The sequence below is a fragment of the Natrix helvetica genome (assembly GCF_964273705.1).
Source record: "Natrix helvetica genome assembly, chromosome: 1".
NCBI classification, from domain to species: domain Eukaryota; kingdom Metazoa; phylum Chordata; class Lepidosauria; order Squamata; family Natricidae; genus Natrix; species Natrix helvetica.
Window position 1 is genome coordinate 119,881,131 of NC_138548.1, and position 24,588 is coordinate 119,905,718.

At 39.8% G+C, this 24,588-nt stretch overlaps 1 protein-coding gene across 1 annotated transcript; it reads right to left on the reverse strand.

Moving 5' to 3' along the window:
- Window positions 1–5,256: 5,256 nt before the first annotated feature.
- SAXO4 (stabilizer of axonemal microtubules 4) lies at window positions 5,257–22,694 on the reverse strand. Its single transcript, XM_081931837.1, has 13 exons — window positions 22,503–22,694; window positions 20,880–20,997; window positions 17,681–17,834; window positions 15,066–15,194; window positions 14,358–14,421; window positions 11,283–11,377; window positions 8,432–8,491; window positions 7,774–7,860; window positions 7,240–7,356; window positions 7,024–7,118; window positions 6,255–6,419; window positions 6,016–6,103; window positions 5,257–5,437 (listed from the first exon to the last, which is right to left on the reverse strand). The coding sequence occupies exons 1-12, from the start codon at window positions 22,690–22,692 to the stop codon at window positions 6,016–6,018; spliced, it is 1,362 nt and encodes a 453-aa protein (XP_081787963.1). The 5' UTR covers window positions 22,693–22,694; the 3' UTR covers window positions 5,257–5,437.
- Window positions 22,695–24,588: the final 1,894 nt, after the last annotated feature.

Below are 24,588 nucleotides of genomic sequence, written 5' to 3' on the forward strand. Positions count from 1 at the left end.
AGCTAGTTCTCGACTTACAACAGTTCATTTAATGACTGTTCAAAGTTACAATGGCTCTGAAAAAAACAACATGAATGTTTTTCATACTTATGACCTTTGTAGCAGCCCCATGATTGTGAGATCAAAATTCAGATGCTTGGCAACTGGTTCATACTTATGAATGGTGCTGTGTCCCAAGGTCACGTGATCATCTTTTGCAAGGAAAAATCAATGGGGAAGCCAGATTCACTTAACAACCATGTTACTAACTTATCCACTGCAGTGATTCACTTAATAACTGGCAAGAAAGGTCATAAAAAAGGGCAAACAAATGTTTCACAACAACAGAAATATTGGGCTCAGTTGTGGTTGTAACTCGAGGATTATCTGTATCTGAAGATTCAAAAGATTTCTTTGCTGTTACTTGACAATAGTCTGGGGGGGGGGGAGCCAAGAAATATTTTGTCAACTGGAAACAACATTTTAACAATGAATATTGTATACATTTAAGGAAGTTGGAGGAGGCACATCCTCAAATCTGTTCAAAACGACATGGCAAGGAAGCTTTCTGTCTGCATTTCAAACAGATCAATTAGCTGCAAAGTTGAAACCTGTTTCATTTTGTAGCAACAGTACAGTAACCAGAATCCCTGAAGAACAGATCCATCCTTCCAAGTATCTCTGCAAGGGGAAGTTCAAAAATCAAAATGGGGCCACAAGTATGCAATCAAGTGCTACCCTTTAGGTCACAATACATTAAAAAGGTGAATTTTCAGCTACATGGTTCTGGTCACCATCTTGACTTTTTTGACTTTACCTGTGGACACTCCTCCATCCTTTCCTCTAAAAATACAAGGAGGTTGTACACACACGTCAAGAGCACATTCAGATTTCCACATGAACTGACTTGACATAGTACTCTGCTTAACCAATCTGACAAAGCATTTCTACCTGCTTCAACAATCTGGAAAAAGGGAATATTTACAGCCTACTGTGCATGACATTGTTCTTCCTATGATTTTAACGTGAACCATCTGCTGTAACATAAACACTGACCTCTAGTCTTGCTGCCTTAATACAGGAAAACACTATTTTATCACAGATACCAACACATAAATTACTTCTGTAGCTGTGAAGCTGCTGCTACAACATTTAGAGAGGTCGCTAGAAGTCTACAGTATCTGCTATACTAATATAAAGATATGGAACTAGCATAACCCAGCAAATGAAATGAATAATGAAGCATCATTATAATGTGTTCTTGCCTAGGGTTCTAAGTAATGAATCAACCCTAAATAGGTGCTTCTTTGGGTAAATGTTACCTTTTGCTTATGGAAAAGTAAGCAAATATCTTTACATCTGCCTAACATGCAATAGTAGCAGATCATAACCATAACCATAAATGAATGAGCAATTAATTCATTTCCGAATTACCGGTAACTTTAGTATCATAGATTGTACTGTGAGAAGACTATACCCAGAAAGATACTTATCTCAATCAGTTCACCCATCCCCAGGAGCTTTTACCCTATCCCCAACAAGTTATTTTGGTACCAATCCCCACTGGCATTCTAGCTATTTTGGTACACACACACACAGACACACACATCATTGTAACATTATTGTGACACCCGCTCTGCATTTATTTCACTCCAGATGGTTTGGAAAAGGTAAAGTGGATTCTTTCCCCACAATTATATGCCTGCATCTCTCTGTTGAGTCAATTGCCAGTTAGTAATATAGAGCTGATCCATATGTCTATGTTCCTTTTTGGGCTCTAACATTGCCATCAACAACATAATCACACATCAAATATTCATTCCGTAGATAACCATAGCATCATCATATTACTCTTATACAAGATTTTACCAAAATGGAAAACATGCCAGCCTATCCACTCACTGGACAAAAATACAATTTGGGACAATAACCCTCTGCTCATTTAGTGACAGCATGGACTGCTTATCTTCAGAAAATACAGCTAATCCATCTGGGAAAATACAAACACAGATATTCAGTGGGAGGGAAAAAGCAGAGAGAATGTGTCTCAGACAGAACAACATAGCCAAGAGTACATTTTTGCAAGGTATATGAAAAGATGATAAAGTCAACATGGTGAAGGTGTGGCCATGAGCTAACTGACCCATGATAAGTGAGTACCAATGTTCTCCTTTTCTTGCAATACTGATACAGCAGATGGAATTTATCTGACAGTGTCATTAAGAAAGGGGCCGCATTAGATAATAAGCAATATAAACTTATCGCAAGGCCTTAAAATTGTTCAACATTCAAAACAAAAAAAAAGTCATAAGAATGGTTCCTGAAACTTTTAAAAAGGGAAATATTAAAAGCCATATTTTGAGACTACAAAATCAGCTGAGGCATAACGTTCATGGAGACTGGATTGTTTTAAAAAGAAATGCACAGTGCTTTCTTTCCTAATTCCAGAATCCCTCATACAAACCAAACCTAACCCAGTTCTTACATATACCGAATTGCAAAAAAGATAACTTCTAAAACAAGAGCATGAGATTGGCTAGGCAAAAGGTACAACCGTTGTAAGCCATTTCTCCTTTCTCCAGTTGGAGTCATGTGTTATCTTAATCCAATTAAGTCCAGTAAAAACTTAATCCAGTAAAAAAAAAATTGATTAGATGCCAGATGACCCCACACTGAACATATAGCTGCTCTGTTTTCCAGTAAGGCAGCAGCAATACTACCAGCTCGTGAAACATGCACCAGAGTGAAAACTCATCCACTGGTAGAAATGTGAGAAATGGATGGAAATAAAAAAGAGAGAATACAATATGGCAGCTATTATTACTGGACAGAAAACTGAGAACAAAAGGAGAATTGGTGTGCATTACACCTAACTAGTAAACTAATCCAGTTTCTGTTCCATGCTGAAAAGGAATAATTCAGCACACAAGATAATGGGGCTAGCATTTCTGTGTCTTTAGTTTTCAAGTCTGCAAAGAGGTAATTTTTTCCTAAGAGTCACACAAAAAAACAGAAGGAATTCTAATTCCAGATTCTGCAACTTCTGAATGTTTACTCCATCAAATCTGAAATCAACGAAGTCTTCTTTATAGACAGGTTGTCAGTGTGTGTATCACAAAGAGGAGTAGATAAGCTTTACAGAATTATGTTTCATCATACCCTGCAGGGAGACAAGAGATCCTTCTACCTCTGTATGCTGTACATGCATATGATTGAGATCAGGGAGTTATATCCTTAGTACTTCAATGAATCTATATACTACAAAAACTCTTGTGTTTATCTGTTTGTCTGTTTGTTCCCTCAAGTTCTCTCCCTGAAATGGTCCATTAAATTGCAACAATTCTTAAATCGAGGTATTTAAAATCTGCTAACTTAAAAATATGTTTAAAAAATCTAGGATTCATTTCTCCTGTGGAATTGAAATTTCTACAATATTCAGACCCAATCTATTTGCAAAATTGTAGACGTGGTAACATCCGCTCAGTCAAGTTATTGTGATTTCTGATGCTTGCTGCCAGCTTCCCACAAGGAAACTCAATGGGGAAGCCAGCAGGAAGTTGGAAGTAACTCCTGCTCTCATTGCTTTTTTGCTTACCCATGGTCATTCTGGTCATTTGTTTAGATTAGTAAATACTGACATATTATTGAAGTTCATTTGCCACTACAATTATTTTTCTACTTATGAAAACTTACTCTTTTTAGATAGTCATGGGACCATCCAACATTGAGGTAAATATATATATGGTTGGCTTAGCATTTAATGTTCATTCTGGTCACATCGGACTGCATTATCTTTCTCTCAGCAATAGCCCAATGGGTCACAGGTTAGGTTCAACTTGTAAAGGCACATTGCATTAGCTCTAACATTCCATCACTTTTCACTTTTAGCAGAATGGGACCACCATTTCACTACAGATGACAAATGAAGCCCTCCAGGATAGAAGAAGTGTGATAGGAGAAGTCTCCCAAAAAAAAATCTCGGTGTCTGCCGCCCATTTCTTTCTGGTTTTCTGACACTTACGTATATGACCAGGTCACAAGCATCACCTACTCAACGGCTAGGCTTGTGACTCATGCTATATTAAAGACCAAAATTTATAAATAATAGAGTCTGAACCAAGTAGAAGACATAGTGGGTAAGAATAATATATGAAGTATGTCACAGATAGGTGGCACTTTTATCTTAGATATTGATCTTCCCTAACAGATTTTAGAAAAGATTGGGCAAATGTAGTGATGGGATGTTTGGAAATAGAAAAGAAAATGTTTCCCAAACCAGAACATCCAGGCATGTTGCAAGCAGCACATGCATACTAAACGTTTTTCTTTGTGATTGCATTCACATGCATTTTTCCATTTCTTGAGCTAGCAAAACATACGCTGGGATAATCTGTGCAGCTCCAACTCCCAAGCCCAAGTGTGCCTCCATCACAAGATCAAGAACTGCTCTTAAAGTTAAAGAACACGATTGGTAGATTTTCCCTGGCTTCATCTCCTCTCCTACCAAGCTTAACCTGCCATCCGGAAAAGGAATGATAACCACCTCTTAATATGCATTGAGGCAAGTGTGAATGGTGATCTAGGATGGAGGGTTTAGCTAGCTTTAAAGTTACTGGGTTGGTGGCTCACAGATATAGAAGTGCTCCATGCCTGTGCCCAGCCAACTGTGTTTTTTTTTTAACACAGGTGACTCCTTTTCAAAATAGTCCAACTGATAGGTCAAAGGAGGATTGCAAGTATTGGAGGTGCTATCTTCCAGTACACAAATCACTCCTCTGGTGCATCTTTTGATCTGTCAATTAGGTGGTGGTGGGGAGAAAACTGTGGATCTGGCATACTTTAGGGTACTTCTGTAGAAACCTGGGTGTCCTGGGTTCCAAATCAAAATGCCAATGGAGGGCCATGCCCAGCAACCAGAGGGAAAGGGGCTATGTTCACAGCAACCTCCAGCTATACCATCAACCATGTAACCGAAAAAGCATGAAAATATACAGCTACAAGAAAAGTTGTCCCAGAAGGTGGAAAGTATCACTTCAAAATTGGAAGAGCTAAATATAAATGTAAGCTTCTTCTACTGTGAATTAAGGATGAAATGAAAGCAGTGTCATGGGGACAGGCCCTTGTTTCTTGGTATTTTTACTGTGTAGTTAGAGAGAGATTAAGAGCTCTCAGTTAGTCAGATGCTCACGTTATGTCACCAAGTTTTTTACAGCTATAGAGCTGCAGAAACTCTATGAAAACCATAACTGTCCCAAAGATTTTTTTAAATCCATTTCAAGGTGCTAATCTAGGACAGGAGACACAGCTTGAATATATGTCTTAATTTCTTTAAAACAATACCACATAAAATAAGACAGATCCATTATGACAGTACAATTAGTGACGCTCCTTCCTTAGCATGTGGAGTGGTTCCTTGAAGTCTAAAGAAATCACTGGGCTTTTCACTTCTGAACAGAGGCTGGAAAGAGGCAAACATATTAAATTAGGATAAGATTTCATGCTGAAAGGAAAAATAAGGATGACATGAATGTGACAACAGTTTCCAATGATGACTTGTGAGATTCCCTCCCCTGCAACATTGATCTGTAGCAAGTTCCTAGAACTTTTCTTGAAAAGGGAAAATGACTTGATTGTTCTGTGTCATTTTGCTGTGTGTTGAGACCAGTGGTGAGTTTCCTTTTTTTTTTTTTTTACTACCGGTTCGCTCGTGCGTACGCACAATGCTTCTGCACATGGAGGCAGGTGGCTGGAGCCTCCCGCTGCCACCATTACCAGTTCTCCCAATCCGGGCCAAACCAACAGAAGCCCACCTCTGGTTGAGAGAGAGAAATATCAAATATCTGCATTTTCTTCTGAAACTGGGGAATCTTGAGTAGACATAGGAGGAACTAAACTGAGCTTTGGTTTCTCAACAGTAGTTGAATTATTAAACTCATACAGTGTGCTGCTATAATCTTACATATCTGAACCTGATAATACCGTCATATTTTCCCTGCTTTTGGAGTGCCTAAAAGTGCAATGGACCAAGTTACTTACTTAATTGGGGACAGCTGTCTGATGAAGAGCAGCAAAGCGCCGATCATGGGGAGAATCGCGATAGAATGGGTCAACAGTTGTGATCGTCCTATAACGGAAGAAGGCAAGCATTGGGGGGGGGGGGAATAAATCAAAGAGGGTAGAAGGCACCTGAAGGAAGGAGATGAAATGGCAACAGGCACCAGAAATGACTTGATGGAGCAAAAGAAAAAGAAACAGCCCTGCCCCTATGATGTCACCTGCCAACATGGGGATGAACAGTCCTCAAGGTTTCTGTAGCATTAGGATCACTTCCTAAGTCAGTTCCGTGGTTGTTCGCAGCAAAGCCACCTGCTTGTTGAGGCTGGATACCCCCTCGGGTCCAGCCCTCCCTGTCCACTCCCTTTGAAAGGTTTTCATAAAACCTGATAAAGAGAAAGATGATTAATGCCTGGAAGATCCAGCAACTGCTTCTTGTGATCTCACAAATATAAATCAGAGATCCTGTATGTCTTTACTATGGCACTGCTTGCCTCTGGCACTGCAGACTTGCAATTTGAGAGCTTATACTAGGGTACGAATATTTATTTTTCTACAAAGAGCAGGCCCACTATTTTTTTCTGCCCTCTGCTCCCACTATCCATCCTCCAAAGTCCTTGCTTTGAATAACTTGACCCATATAGATAAAAGAATCAAAACCATTTTTTCTATACAGATAGGAAAAAAAATATGCTTTAAGAGAAAATCATAGCTTTGGAAATTTACTATCTCTCCCCCCCCCACCCCACCCCTCCTAGCATTTTCCTGCAAGTTCAGGGTCTGCTTTCATTGGATCAACCTATTGTGACAGGCGTTGGATGAGCAGAGGGAGAACAACTGGCCCAAAGTCATCCAGCTGGCTTTCATGCCTAAGTCAGAACTAGAACTCACGGTCTCCTGGTTTCTAGCCTGTTGCCTTGACCAGGAGACCAAACTGACTCCCTGAATGTTACTATCCTCATATGGATGGTAAACTACTACCAAACTCACTTGGAATTATAGCTTGTCAAAAACCTGTTGGGCAGATTTGGATCATACGCAGGTGTCACATAATTAAGATTGTTGGTGCTGAATCCCGATGACTCCTATATGGAGAAAGGCATGAAAGCGGAACTAAGGATGCCTCAAAAATTGGACAAGAAATATGTGATTATGAAAACAGTTGTAAGATTCCCAAATAACCCCCATATATTACATCTGACATACCTTGTTGCCCACATACTCTCGTCCTAGAAGATTGGTTTGTGTTTGAGGCTGTCGATAAAGGCCTTGGAACTGAGAATGGCTCAGTGACCCAGATGCTTCTGCATTGGGTGGAGGTCCCTGTGAAAATGAGAACCATAACAAACAAAGGAATTTAAAGGAGTTGGTGAAGTATAGAAGTAAGAAACAACAAAAAATGGGGATCAGGATAGGAAAGGTAATGGAAGATAAATTGATTTAAAAGTATAAGGGAGTTTGGGAAGCCCACGCACAACTAAAAAAGGAAGAAGTGGAGAAAAGAGAGGTATCTGTTTGCAGATGCCGATAGGGAAAAATGTAAAAGAACAGACAAAAAAGTGGTAATGAAAGCAGTCAGAGAAACATAGCAGATAGAAGAACTACAAACATAAGGATAATTCAGAAATAGCTGTGAAGAATTTTGGACACATTTCTCCTGTGTACGAAAGCAGAAGTTCAAAGCAGAGAAAAATGAAATGGGGGGAGGGGTTGTTCTGTCAACACAGAGCTGTCACTTACTGAAGAACCAAGGCAAAGATCCTTCTGCCGACTAAATCCAGAGCCCCGCTCAGAGCCTTTGGAAAGGACTGGTAGAAACTCATCCCCCTTTCAGGAAGAAAAAATAAATAAAGATGTGTGGATAGCTATGGCATACACATACAGGGGTAGATTTTGAACAATAAAAATGGAAATAATATTTGTTCATCCCAGGGGTGGGCTGCTATGGGTTTCCCCAGCTCCCCCGTAGCTAACGTTATGACTGGTTTGGAGAACTTCCAAATCCCATCCCTGGTTGGCCCGTCTCACCCCACCCTGCCCTTCCCAGGAGTCTCCACGCGGCCCATTTTGGATGCAAGGCAAGTGCAGGGCCCATGCAGAGGCTCGGGGAGGAGGAAAAATGGGCTTTAAGGAAGTTCCGGAAACGGGCCTATTTCTGACTTCGAGAGCATCCGGAGCCTGGGGAGGCTGTTTTCGTCCTCACAGAGGCTCAAGGGAAGCCTCTGGAGCCAAGGAAGACACAAATTTTCAACCACCACCACCCCCGGTGCAGGAGGCCGACTAGGCCACGCCCACTCTGGCCACACCCACTCAGCAACCGGGTAGAGAACCCATTGCTGAAATTTTTGAAGCCCACCCCAGATCCAGATCCATCCACACCAGTAGGTGCACTTCTTACATGTGGAACAGAAGATGGTAGATAATCTGCCTTCATAATACTGATTCCAGGATTGCTGTCCTACAAAGCAAAACAAATGAAAACTACTACTTAGACCTAGAGAGAGAGAGAGAGAGAGAAACAGATTGGATATAACAATTATTTTATTATAGCTTTTACCATTTTTTTGGGGGGGGGAAACCCAAGGAGCCAGGTTAGTAGGAGACCCTACTAATACTATCTAATTATCTGAACTAATACTGGTGGTATCTGGATCGGCTTAGGCAGGGCATAAGAAGTAGTAATTATTATCACTATGGTAGCATTATTATGATGGCAGGGCATAAGTAGTAATTATAACAACAGTATTTAGTGTATTTAAATTTCCAGCCACACATACCCTTTTCCATAGTACTCCATTCCATAAGGTTGTTTCCCCCCAGCCAGAATTTCAAACCAAATAAGCATGCTCAGATATCATTGATGTTAATTGGGACCTTTCCTCCTTTTTTTTCCATAAAGGATTTTTGAGCGTCTTCAAATCTAGGGGTTCCCGCAAACTTGTAGCCTTTTAGCCACATATGGGTAATGAAAATGAGTTTGCTATTTGTATGGGAAACCCTACACAAAATAATATTCTGGACCCTTCAGTCTGGGAATTTGTGTCCTGATTTGTTGCAATTTGTACCCTTGAAAAATGTGCTGGCAAAAATAGCTCCTGAAAGATATAACAAGCTAGAAGTATCAAATTATTAGAATGCTACCGGCTCCTCTTATAGTTTTGGCTCCTGTATGGTACCTCAGCATACCTTGGACCTATTCCTGGCAGGTGGGCATATTTCTAAACTAATCCAAGGCTAAATCCATCCAATTTTCATAGAAGAAATATAGGAAAGATATATATATTTGGGGGAAACCAAGATAATCCTGGGAGCTTGTGGTTATTTTTTTCTTAATGAAAATATTTATTTGTAATAAAAAGCCTATTTGGGTAGGAGCTAGCAGACAACATTGGAGGGCCGTAGACACATTGGTATAAGGCAGTGGTTCTCAACCTGTGGGTTGGGACCCCTTTGGGGGTCGAACGACCCTTTCACCGAGGTCGCCTAAGACCATAGGAAAACACATATTTTCAAAAAACTACGGAAAACATAAAACAATTTTATGGTTGGGTGGTCACCACAACATGAGGAACTGTATTAAAGGGTCACGGCATTAGGAAGGTTGAGCCCCACTGGTATAAGGGAAACAAGAGCATTTACAAAAACTTATCAGAAAAGAAAAACAAAATCCTACAGGGATTCTGGAATTTTTCTAAAAATAAGGAACAAACATTGTGATTAAGGGTTAATCAAGCAGGATGTTATTTACATTTTCAGAATTCTAATGCACTTTGTTTTAAGGCGAGGTGGCTACATTGCCTTAACATCAACTATGCTCTCACCTAATCTTTTAATAATATTTTTAATGGCGGATTGTTTTTAACATTGTTTATTTTATGGCTTGTTTGTTGTTTGCTGCCTGAAGTCAGGTTTGTGAAATGGGCAGCTATGATAGGATGCATAATATGCATACAAACCCTGATTGAAGAGAAGACAAATTAGACAGCAGTGTGCAGGGGAAGGCATTAGACGTTTTGCCTTCATCCCTAACATCACTTTTGCCTTTGTCATGTTTCAGAAAAAAGTCACTCACACCACACCTTTTGGCTTTTAAAGAGAAAGCTCTAAGGGAAGCCAATCAGGAACACAGCAAAGTTGTCACAGTTCTAAGACTAAGAACACCTGCTTGCTTGTCTTCTTTTGTCATCGTGCTGGTTTATGTATTATCTTGTAGGTCAAAGTGAACATGAATAATTGTTACAACCTCTCAGATTTATGCTTGTGGGCAATAGAATACCATGTCATGGTATACTACTACTCAATAGTCTTAGCCCGAGGGTTTAGATGAAGATATTCGGTACTTATCCTTGATTTAAACATGTGTCTCTTTAAGATTTCCCTTGCAGCTTACAATCCCTTTTGCACTACAAATCAAAGAACTGCTCTCAACCTCAGTTGGTTTTGCAAAACACTCTGATTAATTCCATAAGGTAAAATAATTCTGTGCCTTACTTTTTCTTTAATGGAGATTTTTCTTCTTTTTCATTTACTTTCATTCCCAAAAGAGGTAAAACAGTTGCTACATGTTTCTAATGGTGATGTGCCTTGTAACTAATTATTCTTATGCTCCTGAAGGCAATATTCTTAAATTTGGTATCCGAGTTCCATAAATAGGTATTTTTAGCCTAATTTGACAATTTATTCCTACAACTTGAATTTATTCTCTTTTAGATATTTACTGAACTACTTGAAATGTACCCAAATTATCTATTCTAAAAAATATTGCTATATCATATATGTTTTGTCCAAGTTATTTTAATACCATTTTTGTACTCTTTTTATTTTCACCATTATCTATCTGTTGAGATGGATAAAACCTCTTTTACTGGAATGTGAGATTCCTCCTTTCTCTTTTGTTTCACAAATTATCCTGCTCCTATAGTAAACAAGAATCCTTGCTGGAGACGGTCAAAAAGTTAAGATGGTGGCTACAACAATGCCAGGTCCATTTTTATGGACATTGTGATCTAAAAGGGTAAACTTTGATAAGATGGTTGTGGCCACCATCTTCATTTTTTTTGAGCCCTCCCTGCAGACACCAGTGACAGAAAGAGAGCCCATGTATTGAGGGAAAGCAATTGTTGAAACTCAAGAAAAAAATGGAGAAGAAGGGCACCATTTTGTCAAGTCTGCTTTGCAGCATCTTTAACATGATGCTTCATCTGCCCCTTGGGAAGAACAGCAGAAGAAACCAAAGCTACTGTGAGGACCTGAGATGCTTGTTTCTCCACAATGGGGTTAGCAAGGCAGCCTTCAGTAAATCCTGACTCTTCTTTGGCTCCAATTGTTTTGTTTTGCAGGAAATCTGTATGAAGAGAAAAATAAATATGTCCACTGAGGGGGGGGGAGGAGCATATGCAATAAATGACTTCAAAAACATCTTGGGAAGCTGGACTGATCTGTTCAGTTCTCACAAATTAACACCAGTGAGTCATGCAAAACCTTGTGAAAGCCCTATCTTTGAATATTAAGTTTAAAAGGGCTTGAATTACTTATACAGTACTAACCTTTTCTGGATGCTTTTTCTTTTCAATTGCTATTCGGAGGTTTACTTTTTCTCTGATCCTGGAGGTGATGCCTAGCCAATTGTGATTAAAATTGCTTCATTTTCTATATAAACTTATTATAACGGAAGCCATTATAATTTGCTATTTCCTCAAGCTCCTTTCATCTTACTCAACAGTGAAATCAAGGAAGGGAAGAGAGAGATGCTACACTGTGCTTACAAAATCTTTGGAGGTTGCACCTGGCCCCCTAACTCAAAGATCTGTTGCTCTTAATATATTCAAAGAGAGCCAATATGCCTTCATCAGTTGCTCTTTCTTCTATAACGTTCACTTGCCATATGACAGATATCACCTAATCTGCAAGCTATATAAAACAGGATGCTTTAAAAAAAAACTGCAAAATTGTATAGCAGAAATCTGGAGTATGCAGAAATGTTCCTCAAAATAGATGCATGGATTTTACATGGCTGCTACCTGTAATGTGAAGTTATTTTTTAGACAGGGCAGGGATTTGAACATTTATATGTAACTTTCATACTGTGAGAAATTGTCCAGGAAAAAGAATTTTCCAAATATCTCACAGTTCTTGAGATGTTTAAAAAATGTTGCACAGTTCAATTTCTCTGATCTCCAATTTTAAATTATGTAAGCAACTCCATAATTATTATTTTTTAAATGTATGGCTTAAATGCTAAAATCACCATAGGACAAGAAATAAAAACAATAAAAGACAACCCTCTCCAAACAAAACTGAAAGAAAATAATTATTGACATGTATATTTAGTAATCTTAACGGTTCCTTTCTAATGGTTGTGAAATTATTGTATTGGTTATGGAAAACAATAGTATTGGCTGGTAGATTCTTATATGTTTCTCAGTGATTATGTGACATCAAGTTGGTATCGACTCTTAGTGACCTCATAGATAGACCTTCTTCAGGATAATCTGTCCACGCCTAACCCTTCAAGTCTTCCAATAGTATACCAACTGCTATTGTACATATTTCACCCATTGATCTTGCTACCGATTGTCTTCTTCTTCCTCCCATTTTTACCAGCATTGTGGGTTCTTCAAAGAAATTGGATCTTTGGGCCAAAGATAACATAACGGACCAAAATATTATAATTTGAACTTAGTCACTTGTGCTTCAAGTAAGAATTCTGCATTGATTTATTATATGAATGATTTGTTTTTGTGGCACTCCATAGGATTCTGAAAAGTCTTCCTCAAAGTTCAAAAGCCTAAATACTTTCTCTGTATTGTTTTTTCAAAGTCCAACATTTATCATGGGGAAACCATTGCCTGCTTGGTTATGATCTTTGTAAATGCAGAATATCATGGCAAGTTAATTCCTTCTGAATTTGGAGAATTTTTGGAAGACTTTCCTTATATTTCTAAATCTGTTTCATCTCTGATGTCTTCACAGATGTTGTTATAATATTGTTTGGGTTTTCTAACAGCTGTGTTAGAAATTCTCTGTTGAGATTCTTTCCAATAACTTTGCTCTCTTCTCTTGTTACAAGATAAATATTTCTGCTGTATTATCTTCTGACTGAAAGGATCTACTTCCAGTACATTTCAAGTGCCTGATACCCTTGATTGATTTCATATTTCATTGTGTTAAGCTTTCTTATGTTCATGCTACTTACATTCCATGTTGCCACCACAATTTGGTCTTTACAGCTTTGGATTTTCTTTTTCTGCGTGGCTGCATCATCAAATAGACACCTCAAAGGCTTGAATTGAAGTACATCACACCTGAATGCCATCTGAGATAACCAAGATCCAGCACTCTTTTATAAATCACTTTCATCATGTCTATCCATGGAATTATCTTGGCAAAATATAAGCATGCTAAAACGTAGGAGTGCCTTCTCATTGCTGTTGTCACTAAAGTAACCATTGCCTCCAACATCTTATATCACTGCTGCCTGATATAATCCCTGGCTTGTTTTAATTGATCCGCTGGGATGACCTTTACACTTTGGATGACCTGCTAAAAGTTCTTCTATACTTCTGATGTTCCTCGTTCTATCCTCTCGGTGCTTCCCTGCCTTACCATTTTAAGGCAGCAAAGCAGGATCTGGGAGAGATGGGGCTGTTCCAAAGTAAGCTGATGCAGAATAAGCCAGTGAAAGGCAATCCTGGAGGGCCAAAGACCCAGCTAAAGCAAAATTGTGAAGCTCAGGGGTGGGCTTCAAAAATTTCAGCAACAGGTTCTCTGCCCTTGCTGGCTGGGAGTGGCCATGGTGGGCATGACCTAGTCGGCCTCCTGCACCATGGCAGGAGGGGGAGTGTTTTCACCTTCCCCTGGTTCTGAAGGCTTTCCTCAAGCCTGTGGGAGGCCGAAAACTGCCTCCCCCAAGCTCTGGGGGCCTTCTGGGAGGCCTGTTTTTCTCCCTCCCTGAGCCTCCACGCGGGTCCTGCACTTACCTTGCATCCAAAACAGGCTGCATGGAGACTCCTGGGAGGGGAGGGGGGTGGACTGGGCCAGCTGCGGTGGGATTTGGAGGTTCTCCCAAACCCAGGTGAACCCATAGCAGCCTACCCCTGGTTTAGCTACTCCAACCTAAGAATTAAATGTGACATATAGTGTTTTGTGCATCTACAGTATTTCAGGTATACTGATATAAAACCACCGTGGGTAGTTTCAGATGTTGTGATATTCCAAGTGTCCCACACACACACGCACACACACAAAACAAATTATGCTTTAATGCATAATAGTAGCATAAATCTAGCAACTATTATGTTGCATTACATGCATAGAAATTATACCTGGTTGCCCTGGAATGCTGAAGCGGTACTTAGAGCCATACTCGGTGGACATGAACTGAGGTCCCTACAAATACAACAAAGAAGACCATGTTCACTGGAATTAACCCACCCGTATCTTCTCGATATATTTTCAGTCTCGCTAAGCTATATCCATCCACCTTTCTCTCTGTGAGTAAACCAGTTGTTCTTGCTATATTTCTCTAGTTCTCTTGCTCTTTTAGAAAACATTGCCCTTTCTCCTCAGCTGCCTTTCATGTCTGGATTTCATGTCTAATTCCTCTGCAATGCCAGCTGTTATTTCTATAAATCACTACTCAAAGCTCATATTTTCTATGGTGTCTTTGACACAACCTCTTAGTCGAATTCTCAGCTGTAAGGAAGCCTAAGCAAGTAGTTGGAATTGTTTTATTTTTTTATAGCTACTGTTAAGCTTCCAAGTCCAATACTGGTTATCACTTAGAAAGCCAGAGCTTGCTCAAAATGTTTTCCTGTTTGAGCAGAGCAGCAAATGCCTACCCTAACCAACCGTCTCTTTTTATATTTAGGTATTGAGTGCCCAGGTTTATCCAAATTGTTCTGACATTTGAGGCAGAAAACCCTACAAGTGCTTCTCCTTCAATATCACCACCTTCACCACAAATCAAATCCCCGATCCTTTGCTGCCTTCTAATGGCATCTCATTCCAATTATTGGAGCCCACAGACTCACGTGTCTTGCATTTTCCGCTTCAACTGAGCCTTTTCCAAATGTATTGTGGAGTGTAGGGACATGTCTGGGCTCCAGCCCTATCATAGCTTCAGCTCCCTGGTTGGCTGTGTCAAAATGGACCTTTTTGACCTGTAATAGCAAACCCAGTTGGCCTCTGAGAAGAGCAATGAGCTAAAACATAATAGGATGAAGGGAATGGAAATGCTGCTGGACCTGTTCTAGCAAAGGAAGAGAGGAGAAGATCAAGGTAGACCATTCCAAGACATTTTGCTGCATGATAGAAAACACGATGGCATCCAAAGTCCATATTAAGACAATGTGTTGTGAGCTGCTATCACAAATTTAAATAAGTAAGTAAGTAAGTAAGTAAGTAAGTAAGTAAGTAAGTAAGTAAGTAAATAAATAAATAAATAAATAAATAAATAAATAAATAAATAAATAAATAAATAAATAAATAAATAAATAAATGGCTTATTCAAAAGCTGCTCAAGTTCCTTTGGCACCTTAGGCAGAAAATGCACACTTTCTGATAGAGAAACTCCAATACATTTAGATAACTATTTGCTGCCTTTCACGGTATCCAAAATCAGTTGCCTGGGGCATATGCTTTCCTCCATTGATAGGACAAGTCTTGAAAGCAATCAGAAAGTCAGAAATGCCAAGAAAACATTTTCTATGTTTCCTTAGCTGAAATTGTGACCTGCATGTTTATCTATGGCCAGGTCTTGGTACCAGAAGACAAGAAAGCTGTGAAATAACGCATGTTAGATCTCTCCATCTCATTCTTTTTTCTATTTCCTATATACTTTAAACAAAGTAGTGTGAATTGCAGCATATAACTTTTGAATAAACATTTAAATCTCTGTTGTAGTGAACATTTTGAAAAATAAGGGTATGGTGTTTTTCAAAAGCCCACAACATAAAAGGTAAATTGCATTTTGCTCTTAGTGCAACACTGTAGTAAAATAAGACCATAATTATGAAGCCATTGCATTTGGCAAAACTAGGCATCTATTCTTTTCCTGTCTAGGTAGAATATAAGCAGTGGCGTATTCACAGGATAACTGGGTTCTTATTAAAATTATGTCTGGGTGTTTTCAGGGGTCATATTAAGATACAGGCTTACTCAAATAGCTCTCTTCTATTACAGCAGTTTCACTTGAAATCTTATCTATATTGACATGCACATACATACAGCAGCTCTCATTGGATTAAGTTCTAAAATGTGATGATTATTCCTTAATGCCTTAGTATTATTCATTTTGAAAAGAAGAAGGAATGTAGAATGAACTTGGGGAAGGGGCAGGACAATGCAGTCTCCTACTAACCAGCTAGCCAAGCTATGTTTGGCAGGGCATTCTGTGCACTCGACTCTTGGGGGTGGATAAGTAAACAAACAAATAAATCTCCTTCCATGTAAACAACTCTGTTTTCATAGCATCCCAATTTAGGTCCAGATCTGAAAAAACCAGAACAGTCTGAAACAATATCATCCTGCCTTTAAAAATAAAAGAGTAAGCAAGTTTGCGGAATATTTAATGTTATGAAACCCTCCTGTGGCCACTTTCAATGATCAGGTGCTCTGCAGGTATATTGGATTTCCCCAGAATCCCATTCATGATTGTTGACCCATTTAGAAGAACCACTCAAAAGACTGTAGAATTGTAGTTTTGGTAAACGAGTTTTCCAGATGTTATTTGAGGATGCACATATGGACACTGTTTCTCCTCATGTATACCGAGACGCACACACACATTCAACCTACACAAGTCTCCAATAGTTTAGAAATGTTGTCCCATTTATGTATTGTACACACAGTACATTAAAACTGAACTGAGTAATATATATATATATATATATATGATTGTGCTATACATAATTATTTGTGCTGCTCCGTTTGCAACATCAGATTTTAACTCTCTTAGTCATCTTTGTTCATTCTGAATCCTGACACATTCTCACCTGATCTTATAAATTTAGCAATTTTGCTTCCACAGTCTTCACCTTGCTTGGCAGTAGAGTACACTAGATCTTGTGACCATGCAGAGAGAAGCTCAATTATCTAAAGATTCAATATTCCTCCTCTCAATGCACACACATTATCTTTCAGCATTGGTCCATATTTACAGTGCAGGGAACCCTAACAGAATAACAGAGTTGGACTGGACCTTGGAGAACTTCTAGTTCCAACCCCCTGCTTAAGCAGGGAACCCTATACTATTTCAGACAAGTGGTTGTCCAATCTCTTCTTTAAAAACTTCAAGTGTTGGAGCACCCATAACCTCTAGAGGCAAATCATTCCACTGATTAACTGTTCTAATTGCTAGGAAATTTCTCCTTAGGTCCAGGTTGCTTCTCTCTTGATTGGTTTCCATCCATTGCTTTTTGTCCTACCTTCAGGAGCTTTGGAGAATAGATTTGCCCCCTCTTCTTTGTGGCAGCCTCTCAAATATAGAAATACTGCTATCATGTCATCCCTAATCCTTTTAATTAAACTAGGTATATCCTATTCCTGATACTGAGCCTAAGCCAGTATCAGTGGACATTGTTACTACCATTCTCAGGAAAACATACATCCACAAGAGAAAGCCAGAATGTAAAGTTAGGATACTTACTGTTTTGGTTGTGGGAAAAGTTAGAGGCTTTTCTCGAACATACCCACTGCCTGGCTGATGTACACTCCAGGGAAGAGGAACCTTCCCATCAGGGAGCTGAAGGGGCTGGAAATGTGTATTGGTTGTGGATTCATAGTTATCTTGGAGGAGTTTTCTATTTAGGGAAGATTATATACAGCTTAAGAACACTTCTGCTTTCCAGCCCAAAAGCATTTTATGAAGTTTGCTCATATCCCAGATTTAGAGGAGACTCCTAAAGATATCATGGACTGTCAAATAAAACAAGTAAACAAACAAACAAACCAGAGTTCCCATTTAAAGCAAAAGACCAGACTTAAATTATTTCAGATACATTAAACAAAGACCCAGCTTTCTAGAGAAGGCTCTAATGCTGAAAAAGGTAGAAGGAAAGAAAAAGAGCACAATTAGCAACAGAGTGGATGGACTTAGTTACAGTGATTATTAATGTGCCATTGGAAGACCTGAAGGACCATTGTCATGGAGGAAAATTTATTAATGTGTTTCCTAAGCTCAACAGCAATTTGAGGGCACTTAATAATCAAGGATCTCCAAAGGACAACTGACCAGTGGCAGAGGATATGTGGAAAATGTGTATTAGTTACCCAATTGTTCAACATTAGTTCTAAGGGAATTCTAAGAGAACCCTTTGAAAACTCTTGGTTGTCAATCAGCAACTGTTCAACTGTTTCTACTGGCCTCCAATAGAGACTCTCTACAACCACCCTTCTCACCACTCAGTCAAGAAAGCTGCAGGTGAAGTTCCTGGACTGGATGACTCAGTCCTGGATTTGAAGAATATGGATTTGAAGAATATACTAAAATCTTTTACAAGAGTCTTCTGCAGCAAATGTTTTAGGGATCTCCCCATGATTGTACTCATACAGTTTGTAGACTATGTGACAAATGCAGTGGTTGATTTTATCATGGTTTTGCCTGAGCATTCCAGCACAAATCAGTATACCTTGGCCTTATAGTACTTTAGTGTAGAAATACTGTTGGTTGTACAGTTCTGGATTCTGAATCCCATTGACTCAGAGACAATCTACAACATGGGAGAATCTAGACTTTCATCATCTAAAACACTCTGGTTTCATAGTATCTACTTTAATGTTGTCCTCTTGAGACAGATCATTGATTTTATAACCTCAACATTGATGTCCAGATGCAAATAGTCCATATTAGTCCACTTTCTATACGTGAACAGTTTAAGAGTTTTTCCCATGTTCACCACACATAACTACATTCACTTTTTGAGAACCTGGAGTGATCTCTTTTGCCAATGTAGTAAAAGTTATATGCAGCACACTTCTCTGAATGAGAGTGATCAAATACCCCCTTATCAGGTATCTGTACTCAAGATTGCCTCTGTTTTTGAGAGCACCCATCTCTTACTAGTTTTGGTAATTTAACACGCTTCTCCTAAAGCAGGGTAAACATACCTGCTTGTGCCCTTTTAGCAAATGGCACATTCTATTGAAATAATGGTTATTAATTATTATGATTCTACAGAAGTGAGCAGGAAATTATTTTGGAGAATTTCTGCAGAGGGATTGCAAAAGCAGGTCTGTCTGAGCACTCTTAGAGACAGGCTAGAGAACCCATCTGTTTCAGAAGCAGGTGATGAAGTCTACCTAAACAGCACCAGCACTTTGGACAATGATTTCAAATGTTGATGCTGTTAATGCTGATCAAGGTGGGTGTGTTACATCTCTTATCTTCTTGAAAAAAATCCAGTTAAAAGTCCAAAACAAATACTAACCAGAAAAAAACACTGAATCCTGTAATGCACTGCCATAGCATAATTTGTAGTGGTGTGGATTATGTTGCACAAAATGTTAGTCGATGTTTATATTTGTAGATACGTGCTGCAGAAGCGATGTGACTCACTTTGCCAAAAGTAGGATGGCACACAGTGCCATTTGCTTTGGTGGAGCACTTCACATTACTTCATTTCTCCCTGTCTCTCACCTATTGCTTGCCAAAACAAGAGAGGCTGTGCAGTCACTGCAGAGGCAAAAGGTCTTTGGACTCCAACAAGGGAAAACTAGAGAAGACAGTGCTGTTTTTTGCCACAGCTTGCCAAAGCTTCTGGAAAACAATGCTGGAAGGCAGAGGAAATGACCTTGTGGGAGAGGAGGAAGAGTCACTACCAAGGCAATAGTCAACTGAAAAAGGCTGAACATGGCCAAGAAATTAATGTGAGTAAATGTCTCAGACATTTCCCTAGTTCATACAAGATAAAGGGAAAGAAGAGTGAAGTACATTCAGACTTCCATTATTCTGGGCATTTTATTATAGATTATTATAGGTAGCTTTATAATACAAGTGGAATCAATCTTCATGGCATTGGTTTTGTAGTCTAATATATCTTGAAGGGCTGACATTATCCAGAGGAAGCAAGGAGGGTGTCCTCTGTAGTACTCACCAAAACTTTGGCAAGCATTGCCAGAGGAGGCAAGCAGAGTGTCATCTGCCTTACTTGCCAGGTCCGGAGGATGAACAACATCTTTCCCAAATAGCTGTTGTCAAAGCTTGGTGAGTGTTGCCAGAGTGTGTTGCACAGGAGAGCAAAACAAAGCCAGGTGGCTCCTAACAGTGAAGTGACTCTGTTGCTTCATGAAGCAGCTTCCAGAAAATGTTTATTTTATCTAAGTCAAGCGCCCCCTAGAAGATTTGCATAGTCCTACAATATCATGACCGCTCTGTCTGCAAAGAGGAAGTAATGGAGGATGAACACGCTGAGTTTGTGGCTGTTCTCTGGTCACAGACTTTGTAGTTGTACTTTCTGGCAACATTAGAGACACTTCAGAAAAAAGAACCATGCTGATGAAGAGATAGAATTATGAGAATCTAGACAACCTGTGTCATTGTTTCAGAGATATTTCCTTGCCTACACAGAGGAATAGGCAAAGATAGATAGATAGATAGATAGATAGATAGATAGATGATAGATAGATAGATAGATAGATAGATAGATAGATAGATAGATAGATAGATAGATAGATAGATAGATAGATAGATAGATAGATGATAGATAGATACTGGTAGATGATAGATAGACGATACATAGATTAAAGAGATGTACTCATGTTATAAAGAGGGTGGCTGAAACATCCCAGTTACTCTTCTATCTCAATCTGAAACATTGTACTAATTGCCTGAAAAAGGAGATACTGACCCCACAGCTGGATTATCTATTTTATCTAGGTTTGGGTTGTATTGGACAACAGGCCGGTAGTTGCTTTTATATCCTGCTCCAAAATGGAAGCCATTCCGAGGACGAAAGCCTTCCTGACCTGAGGGGGAAAAGGTTTGTCAATATTTTTCTTATTACACTGCCAGCCCAAATCACCTTTCCATCAAAGCACTGTAATAAACTATAATACAAAATAGCAGCTCAACAAGACGTCTAAATGCTGAAAACATGTTTTAATATCTTCTCAAATGGTTATCATAGGGGGGGCTTGATTGCTGCTTCCTCACAAAATGGCAGTCTAGTTGAGAGTGACCATTTTATTTGGTGAATTTGCTCTCTGCCAACTAGGACTCCAGCTTACTATTATTGTTTTGTGGGGAGGTCTACAGATTGCATGGGGGAGGGACTATGTTTGGGATACAGAAGTTTGTGAAATAAAGATATTGCAGGTTACTACTTTGCTTTCTGAAGAGAAAAGGAGGAAAGGGGGAGGGGGAAAGGGGAAGGGGAAGAAGGAAAGGAAAGGAAATAAGGGAAGGGAAGGAAATGGAATGAAAGGAAAGGAAAGGGAATACCAATATAATCATTTAATTAAAGCAAAAGCACCAGGAAAGAGACAAGAAAATAGATGATAGTAATAAGCATTTTAAAATGCAAATTTTTACGTATCATTATATGAAATATAAATTTATATGATATAACATGGAATGGTTGCTGCATATAATACAATGTGGCAAATTTACCTAGGTTTTATTACATTCACATAGATATACTGTAGTTTTGATTATATTACTTAATGTTGGTATTTTTTCCATTTCTTCCAAATTTCAAGCGTTGCAGTGTATGGATGTAGAAAAAAAGAGAGCAGCCTATAACAGAAAGATATATAAGAGGCAACATACCTAAGAAAGGGACACAGGTTGGACAGTAAAGCAAGAATGATGATGCATGGAAAGCAAATATAACAAGCTGGATCCCACGGAAGTCACTCCTGATCAAACATATTTATAGACTTAGCTGTTAATTCTGTGTATTTCTGGATATAATTCCCAAACATGTTGTTGACGTTTTTAGAACAAATCCTAAAGAATCTCATATTTGTCCTTTCCTCTCTGCTCATGTGCCACAGTTACCAACCTCTAACTTTTCATCTGGACAGATAAATTTTATATTGGACATCAGTGACGTGCAGTGAGGTTTATGGCTGGTGAGGCTGGTGACGTCATCAGGAAGGCGGGGAATGGGACCACGTGTGCAGGAGGCTGAGGCAGCCTAAGCCTCCTGCACTCGTGGTCCCATTCCCCGCCTTCCTGAGTCAACATGAAGGGGACCACGGAGTGCGAGCCGCGGAACCGCAGAGTGCGAGCCGGCGGAGCGCGCTCCGCGGTCCCCTTCAGGAAGGCAGGGAATCGAATCACGTGTGCCTTTTCCCTTTTTTTTTCTTTTCATGATGAGAGCGGTGAGGCTCTGCCTCCCCTGCCTCCCCTGACCGCACGTCCCTGTTGGACATTCTTGCAACCCAAAGTAAAAAAAGCAAGGTTCAAATTCTAGTTTTTAGATTAATTGAGGAGAATACATTATTTTCTACATCACTTAAAGTCTTACCATAAGCTGCCCCGTAGCTGGTACAATAGAATTTCATGGGGTCCATACTTCCACCAGAGCTTGTTTTTACATAGGGAGAAACTGCACCTAAGGGGAGACGTCCCATCTTCTCTGTGGATACAGAAAAAGATTTTGTGATACGAGATTTTCCCGGGGAAATAGTTATCAGAGAAGACTGGCCGCTCATCATTTTGGAGAACTAGAAAGCTTCTGAGTACCAGAAGAAAAAATCAGTTTGGCTTGGAGAGGTATTTATTTAGACTGTTTAGATCTCCTGGAAACAGAGTGAGCTCATACACAACTCTGTGACATCATAGAATCTTAAGATTTAAAGAAAAACCTAATAAAACTAAAGTGGTTTGTAATTGAGATACTATAATACAACAAAATGGCCATAGCACTCAGGTTTGACAGTATATAGCATAATACTGATTTCATTTATTTGACTATTCAACATCATTTCTATGTCTCCCCAATTGTATGGATGGATGGCTTGCAATAATTATTGCATTTCAGTGTGGGATTCAAATATTTTTAATACTGGTTCTGTGAGCGTGGCTTGGTGGGCATGGCATGGCTTGGTGGGCATGGCAGGGGAAGGATACTGTAAAATCTCCATTCTCACCCCACTCCAGAGGAAGATTACTGCAAAATCCCCATTTCCTCCCGATCAGCTGGGACTTGGGAGGCAGAGAATAGATGGGGACGGGGCCAGTCAGAGATGGCATTTACCGGTTCTCCGAACTACTCAAAGTTTTCACTACCGGTTCTCCAGAACTAGTCAGAACCTGCTGAATACCACCTCCGCTGCATTTAAAGCCATAAACATATAACAGAAATCATAGAATACAATTAATAAATAATCCCGGTGAATAAATTTTAATAGCAACTCTCAATGGGTAAGAAACTGTAGCTTTGCAGAAGATATTCATTTATAATTTCTTCTTAAATGTCTACCTCTGTTTATTTACTTCAAGGGGTGCATTATTCCACAACCCTGAGGCAGTAACAGAAAAGGCATATTTTTCTTGTCTCCACGTTTTTAACTTCAGAAGGAACAGGAACCCACAGCATTCCTTGCTGTTTTAATCACAAAGGAAAGGTAAATCCAAACTAGCACAAATTATTCCTCAATAGCCAAGATCCAAGTCATAAAATGATTTATAGGTAACAACTAGCACCTGGAACTGTATCCAGAAACCTAAAGGTAGCCACTACAATGACCAGAGGAAATGTGTTGTCAGCCACATTGAATAGCTGAAATTTTGGATTGTCCTTCAAAGACCAAATAGAGTATGTATTGTAGTAGTCCAAGTACATAGTAATGAGAGCATGAGTAGTTGTAGCCAGCACACTAGCTGAAATTAGGTAAGAATTTATTGGCCATGGTTTTCACTAGCTGTTCCAGCAGAAGCTCAGGGTCCAAGTGAATTGTCAGATGATATACCTACTGTTCTGACCCCCCCTTCCTCCTTCGCTCACACAGAACACGCTCCGGAACAATACAAGGGAACAGGGTTTATTTTACAAACAGACAGAAAGTTCCGTGGCAGTAAACCAACACGACAAAGCTCACAATGACAAGACACGAAAGCAGCTATCCAGCTTGCTATGTTTCAAGACCAAGACTTCTTGCAGGAGTCCTTTGTTGACTGCTGCAAAGGGCGTATCCACAGTCAACCCTTTTATAGCCTGAAGAGGAGTCTCCTGATCAACAGCTGAGAGCCCTTACCGCCGATAATTACGCCCATGCTCCTTGCGTCTATGGGTGCGGCGATAACGAGCGTCCAGGAACTCCCTGTTAATCTCTGACTCACTGTCTCGTGACTCCTCCCCACTGCTCCAAGGCATGACATCAGGAGCCCCCCTCCTCTGGCTCTCACCGCTGCTCCATGCCTCAGGCGCCTCCTGGTGGCCGACCAGACTCTCCGATCCCTGCTCAGAGTCGGAACCCTGTCCAGGGTCCTCCACATCCTCCTGAGCCGACTCATAGGGACCCTCACTCTCGGAGTCTGGTGGCAGCGGCAACGGCTCCTCCTGGGCCACAACACCTACTCTATGAGGGAGAACTCAACTCCACCCATTC

Coding starts and splice junctions, on each gene's coding strand:
- SAXO4 (XM_081931837.1), bottom strand. CDS start 22,692: ATGATGAGCGGCCAGTCTTCTCTGATAACTATTTCCCCGGGAAAATCT. Junction 15,195..17,680: donor CTTTTCCCACAACCAAAACA/GTAAGTATCCTA, acceptor TTGCTATTACAG/GTCAAAAAGGTCCATTTTGA. Junction 6,420..7,023: donor TTGACAAGCTATAATTCCAA/GTGAGTTTGGTA, acceptor TCTCTTTATCAG/GTTTTATGAAAACCTTTCAA.